Source organism: Sinohyriopsis cumingii, unplaced genomic scaffold, assembly GCF_028554795.1.
Source record: "Sinohyriopsis cumingii isolate HCF-2022 unplaced genomic scaffold, ASM2855479v2 utg002916l, whole genome shotgun sequence".
Taxonomy (NCBI): domain Eukaryota; kingdom Metazoa; phylum Mollusca; class Bivalvia; order Unionida; family Unionidae; genus Sinohyriopsis; species Sinohyriopsis cumingii.
The window spans coordinates 351371-375152 of NW_028316336.1; the positions used below are offsets into that span (position 1 = coordinate 351371).

Consider the following 23782-nt stretch of genomic DNA (forward strand, 5'->3'; position numbering starts at 1 on the left):
CAGCTGTACAAGAGACAGGCGAAGAAATCTAAGATGTAGTCAATGACTTGATTTTTTATAGGTAGGCTATTACAGTTGACCTTTTACTATTGGAATGCATTTCGTTATGTAAACATTAATTTCTTGCAGATTACAAAAAAACTAGAGCCAATTTTGCAATTTGACTGTCATATTCGTGTTCAGCACATAAAAATTGATAAGAATTGACTAATTTTATTTCAGTAACATGACTTTTGTAAAAATTTGTTGTCCAGTGTTATTATTGGTACGTCGTATCAACTTCATAACGGGCATCACTCGACGTTGAAATGTTTTCAACGGACTAAATGAGAATTCTTGTTTGGATAAATCCGAAAAACGGTGTAACACTCCTGTTATGTCTTGGACTCTGGTCTTGGGTGAGGTCACTTTTTTTTAGCGGCAGCAGCTGCAGCTAAAGAAGAAGAAGATGTCGCTACCGCTCGAGAAGTTCATTTAGAAATGGGTTTCCATTTGTTTAAATCAAATTAGGAAACACTTAGGTTAAATCATGTTTGTTCTTCATCATGGTCAAAGACGAAGTGGAAGGTATTGGAGAAGGTGACAGTATTTTTTGTTGTTGTTTTTGTGTGTCTTTTTTGTTTTTTTAGTTTCGTTTGAGTAGGTTGCGTCCTAGCAGGAATGATTCTATTTTTGATAGATGCTTATTTCTTGTGAATTTTCTTCTTCTTGGGGCTTTTAATTTTGGTGTGGTGTCCAATTGCCGTGGCATCACTCATTCTTCTTTATCTTTGGGAGTCTTTTGTGGGAGGATTTTGTTTTGGGTGTAGCTTAAGCATTAGGATCCAATTCATTTTCAAAGTGAACGAATCATGACATCGACGACAAAAAGACATTTTATACATTTCATACACATTTAATATGTATTCATATAACTTTACAAATGTTAAAATACAAAAATCTAGGTGGCAAATGATTATGTACACCAATAAAACACAAATTAAAATTGACAAAGCTGAATATAAACAACAGCAGCAGGGGAGGTGACTAGTACTAATATTAGTACCCTTACTCGTACCTCAACCACAACAAATCAAGTTGAGGTTACGACATCGTAGCTAGGGAGGTGACCAGATCTTTTGCTAGAACGTCATCTTTGAAAAAATAAAGCTTCCTACGAAAATGGAAAAAATAAGGGCTATAACGCCAAACCATAGCCTCTAACTTACCGAGAGTTTCTCTAAATGGGTTAGTTTACTTTGTTATTTTATCTTTGTTGTTCGTGATTTTTAAAATTTGTGTGTGTTTCTGTTTACCCGCCGGGAATTTCATTGAGGTCGCGCATCCTCTGCTGCTATAAATGTTTGAGTAATTAAATCAATCTCTCAACCAAAGATTTTATCAAGACCAAAGGATATCGTGATCGAGAATCATGTAAATTTATTGTTATAAATCCGTGTGAAGCAGATTGTGCTTTTAAAAAAAAGTTTTTGAACCTACTCATATTCATATCCCCACTACACCATGTTATACAAATATAATAAATAATATGAATCTATATTGCGTTCGATGTAGAGCATCCACCCCCACATGTGGATTAACAACAATAATAAAAAAAATAAAAAGCGTGCACTTACAGGAAAATGTTTGAAATGTGATACAAAAAAATATATATTTATTTCTAATAATAAAATTGGTGGCGATATCGCTACTTCATATGGAAAATTACCAAGAATTCCATGGGCTAAATACCCAGGAGAAAAAAACATCTTCCAGGATATAATTATTGTGGTCCCTCTATTTCATCAATAGATTTTTGGGGTAAATTTGTTAAGCAATTTAATTCTTTCTTTCATTTATTTCTTTGTAAGTTGTTCTTCACTAACAGCGCCTTTAAGTTCAGGTAAAGGTTGTGGCGAAGGTATGGCTGGAAGATCTTTTAAATCTTTTTTGTCTGTTTGGTTCTTCTTGCTATCTTTTCAGTTTACTCAGCAGTTTGTCTTACTGTCGGAAGAAGACTTTCAGTAGCTTCTGCAACTCTTTCAGTTACCTTTGTAACAGGTTTTTAAAAAACCGTTCTTTATCTTCTGCATATTCAACTTGTGCTTCTTGTCGTTCTTGCAGTTTTTGTTTGAGAGCATCGTGAACAGGAAGATATCTTCTAATTACTTCTAATCTTTCTTTAGCTAATCTACTAGTGTAAGATTTCATTGTTGATATAATAATGATTTAATTACTCACACATTTGATAGCAGCAGAGAGGGTGCGACCACAAATAAGTGTCACGGTGGGTCAACAAATTTTAAAAAACACAAGCGACCAAAATGAAGTAACAAAAAAAACTAACCCAATTAGAGAAACTCTCGGTACGTTAGAGGCTTCGGTTTGACGTTATCGACATTATTTGTTTCGTTTTTTTTTTTCGTATGAGGTTTTATTATCATAAATGGACTTTCAGGCAAGTGGTCTGTTCACCTCCTCTGCTGCTACAATTCAATGTACAATATACTTGATCGAAGTATTGACCCGGGAAATCTAGGTACACATTCTAATGTTCCTTAGTCTCTACACCATACACAGTCTCTATTTTTCTCCTCCGGTTTTTTTCTGCCTCGTTCATTTCGATGTAAACGAAAGTACTGTCTAGAACTTCTAAAAGGTTTTCCTGTGTCGGGTTCTTCTTCAACTATTTCTAACATTCTCTTGAATGTTGGGTTCACAATAAGCGAACGTACTGTCTTGAATTATCTGTGCAAATCTATGTCATAGTCTGCCACTTCTTGCGTCCAGGCATTGAAGCCGAAACGTATTCATGATGTACATCTTTCCAGTGTTCGTTCTCGTCACAAGCGACACACACTTGTTGGTAAGCATACACAGTACTTAAAGCGCAACGAATATTTTCTTTGCACAGAGGTAGAGAAGTACCGATCAGGAAACGTAACACTTTTAACAGAATGAGTGTATAATGCATATTTAAGGTGGGACGAGTGACAAACGATGATGTCTTTGCATGTACTGTTCACAACTAGTCCACAATGAATCTGCTGGTATACGAAATCCAAGAAAGGTAGTAGCGCGCGCACACACACACACACACACACACACACGACATATCGTTCCAAATTTAATGAAAACAGTTGTAACACATTTTGGTAATCGTGTAAAGGTCTGAATATTTCTCATTGACTTCCTTTCATGAAATCTGCTGCAACACTGCACACAAAGGTTGTGACATGGCAGCAAACTTTCCTATCCGCATCAGGCAGTTTCTAAGTGTACTTAGTCACTCCCATGAGTGTCTTTCCTTTTTCTTTTTTTTTTTTTTTGTTGGAGAGAATAGTGTATCCCCAGACACTTGAAGGAAATAGTATATCTTGAGCAAACTGAATTTGTTGGAAAATCATTGGAAGGAAATATTGATTTCTGTAACTGATCAGTACATAGCGCGTGTCTTAAAGGTATGTAGACCTGTGGTTGCCTTTTTAGTAGGGTGTAACGATATACGATATATTGCGGGTTCCTGTTCTGGCAATACATACCGCAATAAGGTTTCGGTACCGCGATTTTTTCAAGGTCTTGATTTCATCCAGAAAATCGCTGTATATCGTAAAATGTTTCCATTTTAATTCAAGAACCATATTTTATTTTTTTCCTAGATGCACTCTTAGCACGAGACCGCACGAGAATGTAAAACGAGAAGCACAATACCATTATTCAGCCAAAACGAGGGGAAGGGGGTGAGTCGAAATCAGAGAATATTTTCCACTTATAACGAATAATTTCTAAACTTCACTTTTCCTATATTTATGTCCCATTTTTAAACGAAACTAAATAAAAGGTACTCAAGAATCTTTGTTAGTAAAGATATAAATTCCTCTATATAAAATAAATTGTATCCAATGCCGGAATGTACGTACAACAAAGCATGCAACATCTGCTGTTATGATTGATATTTTAACTGCAAAGAATAAAAAAGAGAGCAATATATTTAAACGAACAGCTGCTGCATCCGATTGTTTCCATGCGAAATACATGCACAGTCAGATCCAAGAACTTACGTTGCATTAACTTCCTTTTCTGGTCTCCAAAAATCGATTAACGTCGATTCCTTTTTTCAAATTTATTTATTTTATTTTTTAATGAATTTTTAAATTATTTCCAACAGAATAAAGCAAAATGTGCAGTGGATGATCTTTTCGGTTTAAAGAAAAGGAAAAGTACTGGCGAAATTGAAGAAGGTATTGCTGTGTACAAGAAATGCAATACTGAAGCAATTATGGTGGTGGAACAAGCTATTAAATTATCCATCTAATTTGACATCACAATATGACAGTTGACAGAATCAGAAGCTGGGCCATCCAGTGACACTACTTCGACCATGGTGAAAAGTGATACAAAGACAATTCAGGCAATGGTTGCAGCTGCAATTACATCTTTGTATAAGGACAGAAGTGTTCGACATAAGAGAAAAGCAACTGCCATCGCTAGATTTATTGCAAAAATCTGCAAGCTTTCAGTGTTGTTGCAATCGATGGTTTCAGAGAATTGGTTAGTTTAGATGAATCCTCGACAAGACATACATTGCGCACGTACTTCTCCGAAACGGTTGTACCGAACATGTGTTCTGTGCTTCGAAAAGGATTCCCTTTTAAAAGTTGTTATTTATACTATATTATTCCGAGTTTCCTCTGACCCTTTCTCCCATTTTTGACATTGTCACATGACTACTTGTTACGTGACTTGTTGACATCTGGTGTCATGGACATGTAGGTTGCAAGATTTTTATAATCATGTGACTGACGAGTTCCATGTCAGTTTTCATCAACGCTGTAGTTTCGTCTCGTTTTTCAGCGGATTTTAGGTATAACGAATACTTTAGTCGCAATTTACAAGAATATAAATCATATTCCTATCTATGTCACGCAGGTTTATCACGATGGAAGGCCGTTCGAGTTTGCTAGGCCGGTTAGTAAGCGGCTATCGTTTGCAGATACCACATGTTGTCCGCAAATTCCAAATTTTCGATATGCAAATGACTCTGACACTACACCATAATAGAAATGTCCAAATATCAAAAATGGTGTGGTAAGTGTCAGAAGAAACTCTGATTAATACTACATGTGCATAATATTTATGTGCAATTTCAACCTTCCCCGAAAACATTTTCAATGACGAATAAAGCCATATTTAATTTGACATTTTATTAATTAAATCTTTTATTACATTCTTTTTTTACGCAAGAAAATATGAATGAAAGCCTTGAAAGGATTGACATGCTGAAATTAATTTTATGCTACTTTTCAGCCAGTGGGGTTAAATCAGTCGTCCGTACAAATCGTTATCTATACGTTAAGGTATAGTTCATAGGTACTTCTGCCGATAGCCAGTCATATTTGGTAATGATGCAGGAAAACTAAATCGCATGTCAGTTTGGTGGTCCAATCATTCCAACAACTGGCACCACAGAACTTAAATGTTTATGACTTGCCTGAAACACAGTCGTGCAAGTTCATGTATGCAGACAACATTGCTCTCGGGACCCAAAGTCGCTCGTGTATTGAGCTTAAGGAGGTACTGATCAAGGACCTGGAGGAAATGTCTGACTTCTTCAAGAAATGGTGCCTACAGACTTTCACAAGAAAGACAGTCTTCAGCGTCTTTCACTTTAACAATGCAAATGTGAACCGCGAGCTTTGCATCCTTCTCATAGGGAAGCACATAAAACACGACCAAACAACAATATTCCTTGGTGTGACTATGGACAGATCACTGACAATCTACAATCGCCTGAAGAAAACTTAAGCAAAATTGAGTACTCGAAACAATCAGCCTGGGGCGCTAGTGCTCAGACACTCAAGACTTCAGCATTGGCCCTCTGTTATTTGTCAGCAGGGCATTGCGCTCCTGTCTTGACTCGATCGTCTCATATCAAGTTAACTGACGTCCAGCTCAACACAACACTGCGTATAATCTCTGGAACACTATGTTCTATTCTTTTACTATAGCTGCCGGTACTCAGCAACATGCCTCCTCCGCATCTCCATCGCCAGGAAGCAATCACAAAACTACTGGCTAAGGTTTATGCCAGTGAGAGACGTCCACTATATATGGGCATCACCTCACATCCAGCAGTCCACTTGGCTTCGATACAGCCAATATGGCTAGGTCCGTTGCCGGAGGACAGGACGGCTCTTTCGGCACGGAGTGACGAGCGGTATTCAAAGATGTTGTAAACCACTACCATGGTATCTGAGCCATCTGTCTCTTTTCCTGGCTTCAAACTTCCGCGACATTTGTGGACCACACTGAACCGTTTCCGGACAAGACAGGGTCGGTGTGCAGTCAACCTAGTCCGACGGGGCCAAGCCACTGACTCTTCCTGTAGCTGTGCTCGACAGACCATGTACACACCTTATGGGTGGGTAGGTGGCACCGATCATTAAGTTTACAATAATTTAACTGTGCATTTGTAGGGAATTTTTATTTTTAAAATTTAATAATGTAGATAAGGCTAAGAAGAGCTTGCTTATATTATATATATATATATATATATATATATATATATATATATATATATATATATATATATATATATATATATATATATATATATATGTATATATATATATATGATGTACTAGTGTATTCCCTAGGGGCAAAAGACTGATAATCAAAAATGCCCTTGGTGACAGTATTGAGGGGTCAGGCTGAGTAAAAGAAAACACTCTGATATAAAAAAAATGGGGGTCAAATTGACATTTGGGGGTCCCTGAAGCACAAATCAGGGTGAAGGAAAACACTGGATGTACCGACTTTGAATAAAAGTTCTGAGTTTATATTTGCGATGATTTTACCACAGCGAGCACTCAATTAATTCTTCATTGCACATATTCTAGGTTAGAAAGGTACTATTAAAATTGTATAAGTTTCGTGAAAAGAAAACGTTAATGAGCGAATTCTGCAAAAGTTAAGGAAGACTGCTAGACGTTACTCGTTACTACTAGTACTTTTATCAATTCTTCATCTAATAAAGAAAATAAATGAACGTAATAAAATTATTGAATAAATAAAAGAGTTATAATATGAATATAAAGTAAAGTTTATCGAAACACTTCGAACTGTAAAATATATGGCATAATGTCACTACATAATTATGACAAGTTTTAAATTGGGTTACCTCTCTTGGAAGTCTATGTACAAAAGAAAACATAAACAGTCACTACTTCCGCTCATGACTGGAGTGCTGCAGCTTGAAAATGCCGAAAGACGTAGGTTCATATTTAGCTGAACAACAGAAGAAATCAACTGGAGAAATAGCAACGGAATGGGGACTACTGGAAGAGTTGTACAACAAAAAGTTAATAGAATTTGTAATCGTTTATCTTCAAATGAGTCCGTTTTAATTCTGGACATCTCCCGGCTTGTAAATGAATCAGCATTTTTAGTGTCTAATGGAATACTGGCCGCAAACCACCTTTAGGCACGCACCAATTATCGCCATAGTGCTTATATCTCGCAAGCAGCATCCCTCTTAAAAAATAAAAATTGAGAGGTGAAATTGCCCCCCTCCTTTGACAAAAAGGGGGAATTTTCTGGATATAACTCGGTCAGGTAAATCTACCCCCACCCACGATCTCTGTTGATACTGATGGACTGTTTGTGGGTTAGTCCTACAGTGTAAGACATAGCACATGTTTTTGTTCTAGTACTATGTCTTACTATCCAAATAACATCTTGTATAGCGTGTTCCGATGTCGTAATCAAAGTTTCAGGGCCATCTCGCACACTTGGCAGCCTATATCAACACTCTTCCACTAATTTATGTGTAATTAATATGCTTACTGTGCTGTCTTTATCCTGGCGGTATGAAAATGTGATATTAGCAAATGGACACATTTTTACATTCCATTGACATACATTTGAATTTGTTGCAATGCAACGGTAGTCGAGGTATGCCGAAGTAAGTTCAAGTAGGTTCATGTTGGTAATATGCTTCTTGAATGAAATGAACCAATGTACTCGTTGCCATTATTAGAGTACATCAAAAGAACATGATGCAATAGCTGGGCGGCAAGTTCAAAGGCTTGACTGGCGACTGGGTGGGAAAATGTACTAATATTTACAGTGATTGAATTCAAAGGCAGAAAGACCCAGAGATGTACATGTGGTCATTTATAAGAGTACATAAATAAACAACTTTAGCTTTCATTATTGTGTTTCCGAGTGTAGTGGAATAAGAAGCGCACATGACCTAAGAATCAAGACATGTTTTAAAGAGTTAATAGTACCAAATTTACCTTTTATTGCTTCTTGGTGTCTCTTGAAATATAAAGTACATAATTTATATTTAGTTAATGGAAATCTGGTCATTTGTTTTTTCATCCATTGTCTTGGAAAATTTATTGGTTTTGAAATGGAATTAAGCTAATTAAATAAATTAATACAGAAACCATAATTTCCTTGATTCCTTCAAGCTGGATACAAAATTAACAAATGGCAAGGTAAAGACATTGAGAATTGTTATAGTCACAATTATCACTGTTCTCAATCACCTTTGATCTTTTGTCTTTTATTATAATTTAAAATATTTAACAAAGAGTGAGCATTCGTAATCTGATGATCATACGTGTCAAGTCGGAAAACAGCTTAGACCTTAAAGCGCATCTTGCAAATTCCACAACATACTATTGTCCCATATGTTTTTGACCTACATAATTTGCATTTTAAAGTTAAATCTTTAACAAATTAATACCTTGGCTTTGCTTTCAATGATTTGTATATTTTTCTGAAAATATTTGCCCGATTTGCGAAAACAGACAATCTAATAAACTGGTACATCCCAGACTTAGTGAAGTCTGCCATTATTTCCCGTTAGGCCTACTGGTTCACTTACAGTTTCAAACTAATTTTATGACAGAATAGTGTACAAGAGGCAGTTTGTATGTTTTATCAACAAAGGATGTCATGCAGGAAATTGATAGTTGCTACCTTACTCGGAAAAGGGTTAATGGTCAATCAGCTATCAAAACATATGCTTGTGAATGGGCAAGAGTTTGTTTGTCAACGTAAGTGATATCAAAATTAGGCCTAGCTACTGATGTATTGATGAATCCATTTCGCTACAACACTAGAACTAACCAGGCTAAGGCGAGGGGCATTTTAAAAAAGTATGGTCAGTCAAGGTACATCTTAACTAGCTCTTGTTCGTCCATCAGAGTGATACTGAATTTTGTCAATCCAAGTAAGGACTTGTTCCAAACACAAAGCTGGGCATCACACACATTCTTACATTTAGCTACTGTCCTATCCGAAATATCAATTCTAGCAGCTTTAGCACTTTTCTGAATCTCGATACAGACTTCATAAGTTTACTGTTTAACCCCAAAATATTTATCCAAATTTACGAATGGCATTTTGTCTAAGTCTCAACATGTTTTGATTTTGAGGTCACATGCACTAATTATTCCGATACATTTGGAAATGAACACAATAACGAAAGGTAAAGTTGTTTATTTGATGTACTTTTATAAATGACCACATGTACATCTCTGCTTTTTCTGACTCCGAATTCATTCAATCACTGTAAATATCAGTAGATTTTCCCACCCGGCCATCAGTCAGAGCCTTTGAACTTGCTGCCCAGCTATTGCATCATGTTCTTTTTGATGTACTCTTATAATGGCAACATGTATGTACATCAAGGGGTCTTTCAGTCACTGAATTCTGTCATTGTAAATATTAGCACAGCTAATTGATCAATACATTTTCCCACAAAGCAGGTGGCGGAAGCAGGACTCGCAAGTCTTTGAATTTTTCCGCACACCTATTATATGCATACGGAGGTCTCCCACCTCATTGATTTTCTGCATCCCAGATAAAAAATTGGCATCTAAATATGCGTAATTAAGTGTTCCGATATCCCTCTGATGACCATTAGTAGTTTGATGAGCTTTGGCAATCTTAGTATTTTTTTTCTATTAGTGATACAATAAATGCATAATGAAGAAAAGGTATCATTATTGGGATTCCTATTTTGGTATGCAACATTCAAAATCCTGTGAAGAACCCAGAAATGATACCTGAAACAGTGCTCAAAGAAATTTTTTTATACACAGGCCGAGGCAAGTGACTTTTAACATCATTTGCCTGGCTAAAATCCACTTGTCTGATGAGGCCATATTGTTTTACTTTTTGACACACCCACTCCTTCCAAAAAAAATAAATTGTCAGTCCCTTATCCTTGTGAAAATGTTCATAAGATTGAGCCTGCATTCACATTCTGCAGAAATGGGCCTCACAACTAATAAGATTTCCAGCAATGTCAAAATTTCTGCCTCCTGGTGGTTGAGTCTGAATAACTGTGGCTTAACATCTGCTAATGTGATCTCCAGTTGTATAATGTCACTGTCATGTCAATGTACAGTCAGTTTATTTCATCACAATCTAGAGAGATGAGAGATCGGTGGCCTTCGACTGCTCCGGTGGCTCAGTGGTTAGACCATCCACCTTGAATACATGATGTCACAGGCATGAACCCCAGCTAAGTCATACCAGAGACTCATAAAAATGGTACTAACAGCTGCCTTGCTAGGGCACTCAGCATTGAGAGGGTTAAGTGTTAGGACTTGTCAGCCTCGTGTCAGGATAATGTGACTAGGTGGGACATCATGCTACATGTCTGGCATGATGCCCTAGTGCTAGACATCATTATAAACTGCCACACTGCAGACATCATAGTGATATGACTCAAACATTGTTTAAGCTACATTAAAAATCCAAATCACACTCACTCAGTGGCTTTCAGTTGGTTTTATTTTCTGAATGCTGCATACATCTCCATATATCTCAAATATAACAGCTATTGTTAAATTTGTTACTGGAACTTGCAACCAGAAATTACCCTTAGCTTTTGTGTGACTAACAAACTATTATAATTGTGGAGATTCCCGCTGTGATTAATGAATCTGCATATTTTACACTTGTATATGCCTTTTTAGGTCTGCAGGAAGATGCATTTGCAGTGATCTGGCAACATGCCATTGTAGGTCTACTGGAAGATGCATTTACAGAGATTTAGCAACAGCCTTTTTAGGTCTGTAGGAAAATGCATTTGCAGTGATATTGCAGCATCCGTTTGTATGTCTGCAGGAAGATGCATTTGCATTGATCGGGAAACAACCTTTTAGGTCTGTAGGAAGATGCATTTGCAGTGATCTTTTTAGGTTGCTGGAAGATACATTTGCAGTCATCTGGCAACATGCAATGAAAACAGGACCATTCAGATCACTTGAAACAACTAAAGATGTACATTCTCCTTAGAATATCACTTTATTCAGCATTGATCTTATATCAGTGTATTGAGGGCTCAAGATGAATAATTGGTGCATTGAAGTTTTTTAAGCCATGTAATAATTTACTTGAATCAGTTTATACTCATTGTTTACCAAATGTTTGATTACTGGTTTATTCATATATAACCAGTTACTGATAATTAAATTATTTTACCTATATTATTTATATATGATTGATATAACAGAACCATTTGACTCCCCTTGTAGACAGACCACACAAGTACTGGTATGTCTTTTAGATGGTAACTCACATATAATGACCAAGTTGACTTTCTGAACTGCCTGGTTTGTTGTTTTTCCTCAATAAGAGAGACTTTGTGTTTTTGTGTATCCTTGTATTCGTGGTTCATTCTGTTTTCAGCTCACCTGGTCATTAGGCCAAGTGAGCTTGTGGTGTGACCCTAAAATCAGTAGTGTGTTGTACATTCTATCCATTCGCAATTTCTTATTACCTTTGTTATGCATTTAGTCTCTACTTGCTAGTATATTGCTTCATGTGGGTCAATAATTCTTCCAGTTGTCATCCTCCACCAGATACACCAGCCACCATGTATCTTGTGCTGAAAAATGGTCGTAACGCCACCAGACTAAATCAGAAGTTTTAATCAGATAAGAAATGTATGTTTATATCATCAAAATATTGGACCACAGTTACAATAAGTAAAATATATGCATATTAAAGAGGTAGTCATGCACCAGATTCAATTAACCTGTTACCTATTTGAAAGCCTTATTTCTGACCTGATTTTGATAAGACCTGGAATATGGGCATGTATCTTCAGGATCTTGGAGTCTGATAATGAGAATGATCCATGTGTATTTATGGTGTGATCTTGTATCTGACTGGCTGAGCTTGTGGCCACATTGGATGCCATATTTCTCATCTGATTTGATGAAACTTTGTAAATCAGCTTAAATCATCAAGATATTAGATGGAAAGAATTTTAAATGAGGTCAGTGGATGTTGAGAAGTTGATCTTGCATAGGATTGAACAAGTTAACACTTTAGTAGTTATTTCTGATGAGATTTTCATTACACTTAGTAAATAGGCTTATATCGCTTAAATATTGACTTTTATGTACATTGCAGGCTAGCATAAATTATGTGCAGTGTTTTAATTTTGGATCAAAATTTCATCACATGTAGATGTGTTTTGCAAGTAATTGTTTTTCTTTCCAATATTGATATTAATTTGGTAAGAATATACATTTATATGCAGAGTTTTATGTCCAAATATTTACCACATTTTAAATTTCTAACTGTTTGTAAGCAAGAATATGTTTGGTAACATATTTAATAAGTTTACAATGTTGTCAGTTTAATGTGCCTGAAACATGTTTCATTAATTTATTATCATCTGTATTGTGCATTATTTCAAGGAATTTAATTTATTCAGTGCCATTACTTACAGATTATTTGAAATTTATATACTGTACTTGTTTCTTTTAAAAATTTTTGCTAACAAAGCACAGTCAATCTGATTTTCTCATGAAACACTTCTCCAGATTTATTTACCCAGAATAAAAAAGCCCATGACCTTTAAAAATAGAAAACAAAACCAACAACCAGTAAATTTTAATTTCATTTTGTTCAAAAGCTTTTGCATATTCATTTTACTTTAGAAAAATAGTTTATCAGACTATACTATAATAGGTCAAATCTCATGATATGAAATATGGGAGGTTTAAATTGGTTATATTTTTTCAATGCTTCATAACCCTGCTTAGTGAAGTGTTGTTCAGATAAGGTGACCAAATTTGAATTACTGAGACTGCTTCTTTTTAAGCTTATATTGTTTATATTTTAACACTTTGCCTGAAAGAAAAAGCTGTCTTGCTTTATTTAAGCATTTTGTATTCTTTTTTTTTTTTCTCTTCAGATTATGGCATCAGCTGACACTAAGGTTGCTTAACTTTGTGAAGAATCCTATTTTTATGAAAGGAGATGCTCTCATACGGGTAAGTTATCCATTTAAAAAAAATCTTGTTATTGCTACTTGTCCTAAATGGATGGTCATATTAACATGGGGTTTTTATGGAAAGACTCTTCTGGCCTTACAAAAGTAATGCCAGTATCTTGTCCAGCATCACTGACATTTGTTGCAAAAGTTATATTGGCATGAGGTTGTTTCTGTCAGTCAGACTCCATATGAGGCATAGTTGGTCCTAAATGAAAATGGTGCCACCTGACATCAAACATGCCACTACAATGGCCATCTTGAAAATCTTGTCACTACTCCAGAATCAGATCGGGGTGGGCTTTCACTAAAAGACCTCTTATGATGTCTAGTTGGTCCAAGTGGTCACCACAGCAGCCATCTTGAAATTCCTGTTACTGCTATTCCTGATTGGAAAGTCATATCTGCATGGGTTTTAACCTGTATAGTGTCTTGTTGTTCTTCAATACAGTTTGGTTCTAAATAAAAATGGTACCAATCTGACATGATTATGTCCACCGTGCTATCCATCATGAAAATCTTTGTACTTGTCCTCCTTCAAAATCGTGAGTCTAATCAACATGTTTTTCTGTGAGCAGAAGACTAGTTATTATGGTCTGGTTGTTAAAGAATATAAATGTTACCTTTGTTTCCTCAATAATGGCTGCATGTTAGCCATCGTGCAAATTTTTTGTTGCTACATTTAAATGGAAGTCATATCGACTTGGGGTTTTAACCGGAAGACTTGTGGCATCTAGTTGGTCCTGAATGAAGATGATTCCATCTAGTCGGTCCTGAATGAAGATGATTCCATCTAGTTGGTCCTGAATGAAGATGATTCCATCTAGTCGGTCCTGAATGAAGATGATTCCATCTAGTTGGTCCTCATTGAAGATGATTCCATCTAGTTGGTCCTGAATGAAGATGATTCCATCTAGTTGGTGCTGAATGAAGATGATTCCATCTAGTCGGTCCTGAATGAAGATGATTCCATCTAGTTGGTCCTCAATGAAGATGATTCCATCTAGTCGGTGCTGAATGAAGATGATTCCATCTATTTAGTGCTGAATGAAGATAATTCCATCTAGTCGGTGCTGAATGAAGATGATTCCATCTAGTCGGTCCTGAATGAAGATGATTCCATCTAGTTGGTCCTCAATGAAGATGATTCCATCTAGTCGGTCCTGAATGAAGATGATTCCATCAGGTCGGTCCTGAATGAAGATGATTCCATCTAGTCGGTGCTGAATGAAGATGATTCCATCTAGTCGGTCCTGAATGAAGATGATTCCATCTAGTTGGTCCTCAATGAAGATGATTCCATCTAGTCGGTGCTGAATGAAGATGATTCCATCTATTTAGTGCTGAATGAAGATAATTCCATCTAGTCGGTGCTGAATGAAGATGATTCCATCTAGTCGGTCCTGAATGAAGATGATTCCATCTAGTTGGTCCTCAATGAAGATGATTCCATCTAGTCGGTCCTGAATGAAGATGATTCCATCAGGTCGGTCCTGAATGAAGATGATTCCATCTAGTCGGTCCTGAATGAAGATGATTCTTATCAGACATCCAGCATGGTCATCATGGTGGCCATCTTGAAAGTTATTGTGCTGCTAGTTATCCAGAATTGGTTTTCATATCAACATGGGGTTTTCACCAAAAGACTGCTTACGATATCTAGCTGGTCCTAAAAGAAACTGGTTTACTGCAGACATCCAGTATGGCTGTCATAATAAAGATAATGAAAATCTTGCAACTAATTTTTCAGAATTGATGGTCATGTCAGCAAGAGGTTTTCAACAAAACTTTTCCACTGATGTCTAGTTTGTCCTAAATGAAAATGGTACTGGTCTTACAGTCATAGATGCTACAGCAGCTGATTTGAAAATCTTAATGTTTAAGAATATCTTCTAATGTTTCATATCTTAGCAGTTGTGAAAAAGTGATCATGCTTTGAATTCCTGGAAATTCTTTTCCAGTTGGTCACATCATGGGACTCTTGTTTGACATTTTGTGTTTATCTTAGTGCCTGTATAAGTTAGATAAACTTAATCCCATCCAAGATGTTTAAAAAATGCACTGTATTTCATCACCAATGTAGAAGTAATTGACGGACTTATATAAGGAAGCAGTTAGTTGGTGATACCTACAATGTCCATATTCCGAGTATTGAAATTATAGCCTTGTATGCAGAAAAAAACATTGATTATCCTGACAACACTTCCTTATACTTTTCTCTCATACAGACTATTAAATGTAATGCTCGGCATCCATTTCAGAAAGTACTTGAACCATTTTGATGTAAATTAACCTGATAGCAGTACTTAGAGAGAGCTTATGGTACGGCCCATCATCTATCAGTAACTTGTTACCACTGGAGTCCATATTACTGATCCAGTTTTTAGTTCAACTGGATGTATACCAGAAGGACTTATGGAATGGTGTGTTGCCTGTGGGTCGTCAGTTTGACGTCTCTCTATCTGATAGTACAAGTTTCTTATAAATGCTTCTCCCAGATTACTTGCAGGATTGCCCTGAAACTGTACACACACATTCATTACATGGTCCAATTGGTCCTGAACAAAAATGGTGCTGCTCTGGCATCCAATATGGACACCACAGTACATCCCTTATAGCTGCCCTGGCAGCCATCTTGAAGATCTTGAATTGATGGTCATATCAGAAGGTTTTGTTTACTAAAGGCTTATTGTGATGTTTAATTGATGGTAAATAAAAATGGTGCTGATCTGCTACCATAATGGCCACCGCAGTAACCATCTTAAAAATCTTGTTATCGCAACTTCTCCTGAATGGACGGTCATATCAGCATCGGGTTTTCACTAAAAGACTTCTTTTAATATCTAGCTGGTTCTCATTAAAAATAATACCAATCTTGCATCCAGTATGGCCACTATACCAGCCAGCTTAAAAATCTTGTTATCACAACTCTACTAAAACAGAAAGTCATATTGATGCTGGGTTTTCACCAGAAGACTTCTTGTGATATCCAGTTTTTCTTAAATGAAAATGATGACAATCTGACATCCAGTTTAGTCATCACAGAATCCATTTGAAAGTCTCATTAATGCTACTCCTTAATGGATGGTCATGGCTCGAAAATACTGTTATCTCTCCTTCTATCCAAGTGGATGGCCAGATCAACGTCAATAGATTTTTTATGATGCCTAGTTGGTAATAAATGAAATGGTACCAATCATGCATCCATTGTCACTGACATGACAACTATCTTAAAAATCATTTTGTCACTACTCCACCTCAGTGGATGATCTTTATGACATGAGGTTTTCAACAAAAGACATCTAATGATGTCCACTTTGTCCTGAATGAACATCATGCCAAGTTGACCTCCAAGATGTGTACCACAGCAGCTAATTTGAAAATCTTGTTATTGCTGAAGAATCTCAGAGATGGTTTCAACACTTGACAGTTAAAAAGAAAAAATGGTCTTATCTTGAATTCCTGAAATTGTTTCTGCCCAGTAGAGCATCAGTCCTTTCAAATATCAGTCATGTAATATGAGCTTATATCATCAAAATGTTTGGCATTGTGCTTGATCCAGCAATATTTCTGTTTTGATCACACTTGGAATGTATGCTCATTTCATCAAGATCTTGGACAAGTTTGATAGTGGGTGAGATAACACACATAATTAGGTGCTCTTGCATCTGATTGGCAAAGATGTTATCACTCTACAGCCATATCTTTAATCTGATTTTGATCAAAGTAGAAATATGTTGAATGGTGTCGGCGAATTCCAGCTTTTCGATAGGAAATGCGCTCTGACCCTACACCCCAACATAAATGTCCAAATATCAAAAAATGGGGTGGCAAAGAAACTCGGACTACACAGAAGAATAAGAACAAACCTTGCCTTATGTTCAGAATCATATATTTTATGTTTCACCGTGCCTAGCAAATCCAGGGTCCAATTAATTTCTAATAACATAAATAAGAATAGCCCATCTTTAGTTCAGTAGCCAAGAGGACATAATTTTATATGAAACTGTTGGATTTTTTTAAGATTTTACATTTTCCTTGTTTTATTTATGCATCATGTACACATATTCTCCTTTGTGAAGTATTTGACGTTCTGTATACAAGTCATATATTGTTCAATGCTTGAAACATGTCTTTTCCATTTCAGATGTATGAAAATTTTATCTCAGATTTTGAACACAGGTATAGATTTCTTACATAAAACCTTTTACTGACAACTTCTAATAAGGACTATGGCATGCAAATAAATAAACATCTTACCTGTAACTAAATAAATTGTTTCTTCAGCTTTGATTCCTTAGAGTTTACTTTAAAGTCTTTTTGCTTCTTTATTAAAGTAATCTGTGATTTAGGATGGAATAATTTAGGTTGAAAGAATGAATGTTCATCATTTATAGATAAATATGATGTAGAAAGAAAAAACATTGTTTTTTGCACATCTGCCATATTCCCAAACAGAATTGGAAGGCTTGGTACCTGCCACAGTCCATTAGTGTTTTAAGGCGTTAAGGCGGGGGGTCAGTGCAAATAACCCCAGAAAAGCAACATCAGTTAATAATTATTTTTTTTACCTTTCCATAAAAGCCTGTAAAAAAAACTACCATAAACTAAAATCAGTATAAAAGAAAATAACATGTTTTCGTTACAGTGTTTAATACACTTGCACACAGAAAATTAGTTGGTAGACAGCATTATCAATTTTTAGTACACCGTACACATGTGCAAAGGCATAATCACAACCATACTGACATTAAATAAAAAATACAAGTTTCTGCCTTTAAAAGCCATTGGATGATGGAATATTGTCTTAATTGGATGCAGTCTTTGCTGCTTGCAATAGTTCAGTAGGGGGTTTCAAGGTAATTCAAGTGTCATTTGTGGTCATCTTTGCACTCTTAGAGACTGGATTCTCTCATTCATTAGAGTGAATCCTGTTCATAACTTAGTTGTTCTTGCCAGCCATAATGATGTCATTGTCAGAACTATATCAGATGCAATTTGACAAAAAGATTTACTTGTTACTGTAGATGAGAGAATATACACATTGCATTAAGGAATGGCCAGTTCATTGGGGAGGGTGACTGGACTTTAATGAGGTCCTTACAGATACTCTGTCCAGTACAGGTGCTAATGCAATCTATTTATCAACACGTCAAGTGAACTGTGTAAACATGCACCTGTACTTGCTGTTTTTCAATCAGCTGATTTTATGGTTGAAAATCATCATGAAAAGAATGGGTCTATTGATAGTTTGCATTTAAGCAAGATTATGCAAATAAAATATAATGAATAGAACTAACCTGAATGTTCATTTGAGTGTTTTATGGCTTATCCCAATATTACGTACAGGTGGTGCTGTCATGTCAATGGATGTTTACACTCTAGAATGACAAATGCTGATCTAGTGTTTACAGCATATGCAAAGAATAAAATTTTCCACTTGCTGTTATGTTACATACAAACTCCATCAACCAGGAGTTCAGAAGTTTTGTTTTGCTGCATTCACTGGTGCATATTGTTTCCTGAACAACAGCTGCATTTTAACATTTTGCCATAAAAAATGAATCACAGTTGAACACTGTTCTGTATTCTGAAATAATCATGTTTTGATTTTAAATATGAAGTGTGTGTGTGATTTGGATTTTTAATGTAGCTTTAAAAAATTTCAGTCATATCGCTACGATGCCTGCAGTTTGGCAGTTTATAGTGATGTCTAGCACTGGGGCATCATGCCACAGACATGTAGCATGATGTCCCACCCAGTCACATTTCCTGACACCAGGCCGACCAGTCCTAACACTAACCTCAATGCGGAGTGCCAAGCGAGGTAGCTGTTAGTACCATTTTTGTAAGTCTTTGGTATGACTTGGACGGGGATCAAACCCACGACCTCCTGCATCCGAGGCAGACGCTATAACCACTAGGCCATCGGAGCAGTAAATATGGAGTAAAATGTTGGAGGAAATGTTGCTGCTGTTCACAAACTTGCCAGAAATCTTTAATAAAGATGGCTTTAACATTCTTCTTTAGGGCAGTGGTGTATAATAATTTATTATTCAGGAAACATTTCTGACAGTGGTTTTCTTAACCTCAAAACAAATTGGGTTATTCCACCTTGTGAACTTCACCTATACAAATTAGGTTTATGGCCTCCCACCAGAGTACTCTTCAAAGGACTCAACACATCACCATAGCTGTTGTTGACCAGTTAAGTATTCTGGAAAATGATGTGACAACTAGCAGTATAAACTGATCCAAGGATTGATTTACATGCATTCTAGGGGGCCCCCTAGTGGTCTAAAGCTCTTTCTGTTACGGATCACTGCCATCTCACCTCTGTCTGCATATGTTCGAGTCTCGGATTCAGCCACTGTGGGTATGTGAGAAAGCTTGCCAGTAGCTTCTCGTGGGTCGGTGGTTCTTTCCGGGGTTTTCCCAGGTTCTTCCTCCACCATTAATACTGGCTGCCATGTATAGCCTATCACATGCTGAAAAATGGTGTTAAAACCTACAACAACAACAACAACAACAACATGCACTCTAACCAGGATTGTTTGCCATTTATATATATTACATGTTACAGGTACATATTACATACTACATGCACCTATTTAGGTAGTCTTTTTTTCTTTTTGAAATTACTGACAATTGTTTTTCAAAACATGACTGTGTCTGGGGTTGGTAAATAATTGTGATTTTAGCATGACACATTGTGTTATGAGAGGTATACTTATACTGTTGCTTAAAAGAAATGGTAATAATAGAACTTATGTAAGTTATGTGTAATTAAAATCTCAAAGACTGTAGGGAAGTAGTTGATATTCCCCACCATGACCATGGTAGAGGCATGTAGGATTACTTTTGTCCATTCGTTTGTCTGTCACACCTTGGTTAGTTTTTGCATTTAGGAGATTCAGTGAATACATCCCTAGTTTGGCAAGCATGATGATGATGACATCACTGTTTTATAGACTGTCTGTAAATTCTCTAATTGATGTAAATTCCTTTATCTATCTTTTTTTTTTGGTCTTCTCAGTCCAATGTTTCACATAGAATCTAAAAAGCAAAGGTTGCAGGTTTTAGGAAAGGTACAGAGAACACACTGATTTAAGGCCAGAAATCAGGGTAGGGCGTGAAGAGTTAGATAATGGATTCTAAGACCTTCTGTTCTTGGCATGAACACTGCAATAATTTTCATTTAAATCCTGAAGCTTTTTTTCTGAACTTAATATGCAGTGTTATGTAAGCATATCGGTTAATATATTATGTCTACAATTGAATTATAATTCAATATATGTGAATTATTTATCTATTCTTTGCAGAATCAACCCACTGGCTTTGGTAGAGATTATTATTTTTGTTGTTAGACAGATATCAGGTAAGTACTCATTATGGTCTTTCTCATGTTATTTTATTTCTTCGTTTTCAGTCCTAAATTAGCAGCTATAGTAGATAAAAATCAGTCAATGTTTACATCTACTTTTTGTCATGGCACACAATATTCATTGCAACAACTATCTTATTGATGTACATTTTCATCTCACTGTTTCTTTTTACTATTTCTGTTTAAGATTATTGCAGATTCCACTTTGAAACCTTAATGGCACATGAAATAATATTTTTAAGAATATGGCACAAGCTCCATTGTTTAGCAGATCATGGCTATTGGAATTTTTTTGTGTGCAAAAGTGTCAGAATTATCGTAAGTACCAAATATTTCCTGTAAAATCAAACTTGAATGAAATCATATGTTGGAGTAAAACCATAACTGTATTTATTAATATTAGACTCGAAGGAATGAAGTCAGACATGGATATAAGTAAGCCATCACAAGTTTTTAAAAATTGTTTGATTCTTGTTACGTTTTGGATATACTGTTTCTGTTGATTTGAATATATCCATGATTATGGCATAGTGTCCATTACCTTTTACCAAAAAATAGTTTGCAGTACTAATAGTATTAACAAATCCACTGCATGGGACAAGGTAAAATTTGGCTCAGACAAGCTTTAGAGTTGAATGGTATCAACCTGTTAACAAACCCCAAAAATATAAAGATCACCATAGTACACATATCATTCTATGAAGTAAAATAAACCCCATTCCACCTGTGTTATGTAATGATCATACCATATAATTATTAATCAGCAATCTCTACCTACTTGGATGCATTTATTTATTAATTAGAATTAGCATGTTTTTCCCATTAAAGTTTCTAAACCTATATCAATGTTTTCAGATCCAAAACAAGCAATAGACTTTCTGGAGAAGATCAAAGAAAAGGTGTGTTCATTTATGCTATTATTTATTGACAATTTTATACTTGCTTATAAGTCAAGTCCAACTGCAAACTGCACTGACCCAGATCTGTCGCTTAATGCTTCTGCAGATCTGGGTTTATGTAACTTGTTAGGAGCAATAAATAAACAAAAAGCATGGTCCCTGATCTGTCTGTGCATTGTGCATCTTGATCATGGTCTATGTCATTTGCGGTTTGATTCAACTTGTAAGCAGGTATATTCAGTAACTTAATCGGAATATTCAAACCATGTTTAGCAATAGGAGCATATAAAGTATTGTTATCATTTGTCGTTAAATGGCTTTAGTTCAGTTTTTGGCATTTAATAAGCACATCAACTCATCAAAGATTATTTCATTCTGAGGCATTTTGAGTAAAGTGCAATGCCAGAGATACCTAAAGGTGGCCAACCTGGTCTTGTTTTGGCAGAATTTAAAATGCACCCTTCAGTTGATGAATTTAGCAGGCTGAGCACTGAGCTAATGTTTCTATAATGATACTTGTATGCAGATGCCGTCATCGATCTTGAAATTTAATTTCATGTCAATTACATTCCAACAGATTTCCTTGTCTCTAAGTTTAAAAAAAATATTTTTAGTAGAAAAAACTATATTTTTTATATGTGTTGGTATTCTTAAGCTGGGATCTTGTAACCACTTTGTTTACCACTGAATAGCACATTATTGCCCAATTTATTTGTAAGTGTAATTGAAATACTTATGATAATAATAAAGCCAACTTCACTGTATTTTTATTTTTTGTTCCAGGCTAAAAGTAATGATGAGGCCAAACTTTTATGTATGATAACAATTGCCTTGATAAAGCTGAAGAACAGAGACGTTGACAATGTAAAGGTATGAAAAATAAATACATTCCTAAATAAGTACACTTTATAGACCCTCATTTCATTGTTTGAATTTTATTTCATCATTGCTACTTGAATTAATTTATTCATTTTGGTTCTTTTGTCATGAGAATAAATTATTATTTCACACCATTAAATACCTGTTTTTAGCTGGTCATTGATCATTGTATCATCCATCCATCCATTAGCACAAGTTTGTTCTTGCAGCTCTTTTGAAACTACCTGGAGAATTGCCATGAAATGTTACAGACACATTCATTCCAAGTACTAATTGATCCTAAATGAAAATGGTGCTGCTCAAACACCAAGCATGGCTGCCACAGCAGCCATCTTGAAAACCTAGTTATTTCTTCTCCTGAATGGATGGTCTTATCAACATGTGTTTTTACTAAAAGACTTTTCTTGATTTCTAGATGGTCTTAAATGGATGTCCGGTATGGCTACCATGGCATCCATGCTAAAATCTTGTTATTGCTATTCTTCCCTAGTGGAAAGTCATATTGGCATTGGGTTTTCATTGGAAGACTTCTTAAAATGTCTAGATGGTCATAATTGAAAATGGTACCACCGGAACATCCAGTATGGTCACTATAGTAACTGTCTTGGAAGTCTTATTGCTACACCACCTGAATAGATGATCATATCAACATGGAGTTGTTGCTAAAAGACACAAATGATATTGTCCTTTCACACCTTTAAATACCTGGTACCCTCTATTTAGCTCTACTGGCCTATCATCCAACCATCTGTTAGCACAAATTTATTATTGCTAGTCCTGAACTACTTGGCGGAGTGCCATGAAACTTTGCACACACATTCCATCCCAAGATGTAGTTGGCCATAAATGAAAATGGTGCTGCACAAGCGTCAGTGTGGCCACCACACCAGCCACCTTGAAAATCTGTTTATTGCTACTCATCCTAAATGGATGGTCATATCAACATTGTTTGCCAGTCTGACATCCAATATGGCTACCAAGGCATCCATCTTGAAAATCTTGTTACTACTGTTCCCCAAAACAGAAAGTCATGTTTTTTACTGAAAGACTTATCATTTCTAGTTGGTTCTAAATGAAAATTGTGTCAATCTGATATCCAATATGGTCACCATAGCAGCAATCTGTAAAATCTTGTTTCTCCTTCAAATATTCCCAATCACAATATGTTAGGAATATTAGCCTGCTACCTCATGATTCTAGCCCTACTAAAAGACAAAACTTGTCTTATTGTCTATCATTAGGTAGTCAAAGGGCAGTAACTCTTGGTCATTACCTCCCCTTGATACCACCAGGTGTCACCCGTTTTTAGCTGAGTGAGACATTAAGGTG

General features: G+C 36.0%; 1 protein-coding gene across 1 annotated transcript in view; it reads left to right on the top strand.

Annotated features, from left to right (window-relative positions):
• Positions 1-7206: 7206 nt before the first annotated feature.
• LOC149769971 (26S proteasome non-ATPase regulatory subunit 13-like) overlaps positions 7207-23782 on the top strand; it is a 39464-nt gene continuing 22888 nt past the window's right edge. Inside the window, exons 1-6 of the mRNA XM_089949577.1 lie at positions 7207-7339; positions 13214-13292; positions 17439-17473; positions 20614-20669; positions 21531-21574; positions 22358-22444. Coding sequence (XP_089805703.1) covers positions 7239-7339; positions 13214-13292; positions 17439-17473; positions 20614-20669; positions 21531-21574; positions 22358-22444 — 402 coding nt within the window. The 5' untranslated portion in view covers positions 7207-7238. The remainder of the gene's footprint in view (positions 7340-13213; positions 13293-17438; positions 17474-20613; positions 20670-21530; positions 21575-22357; positions 22445-23782) is intronic.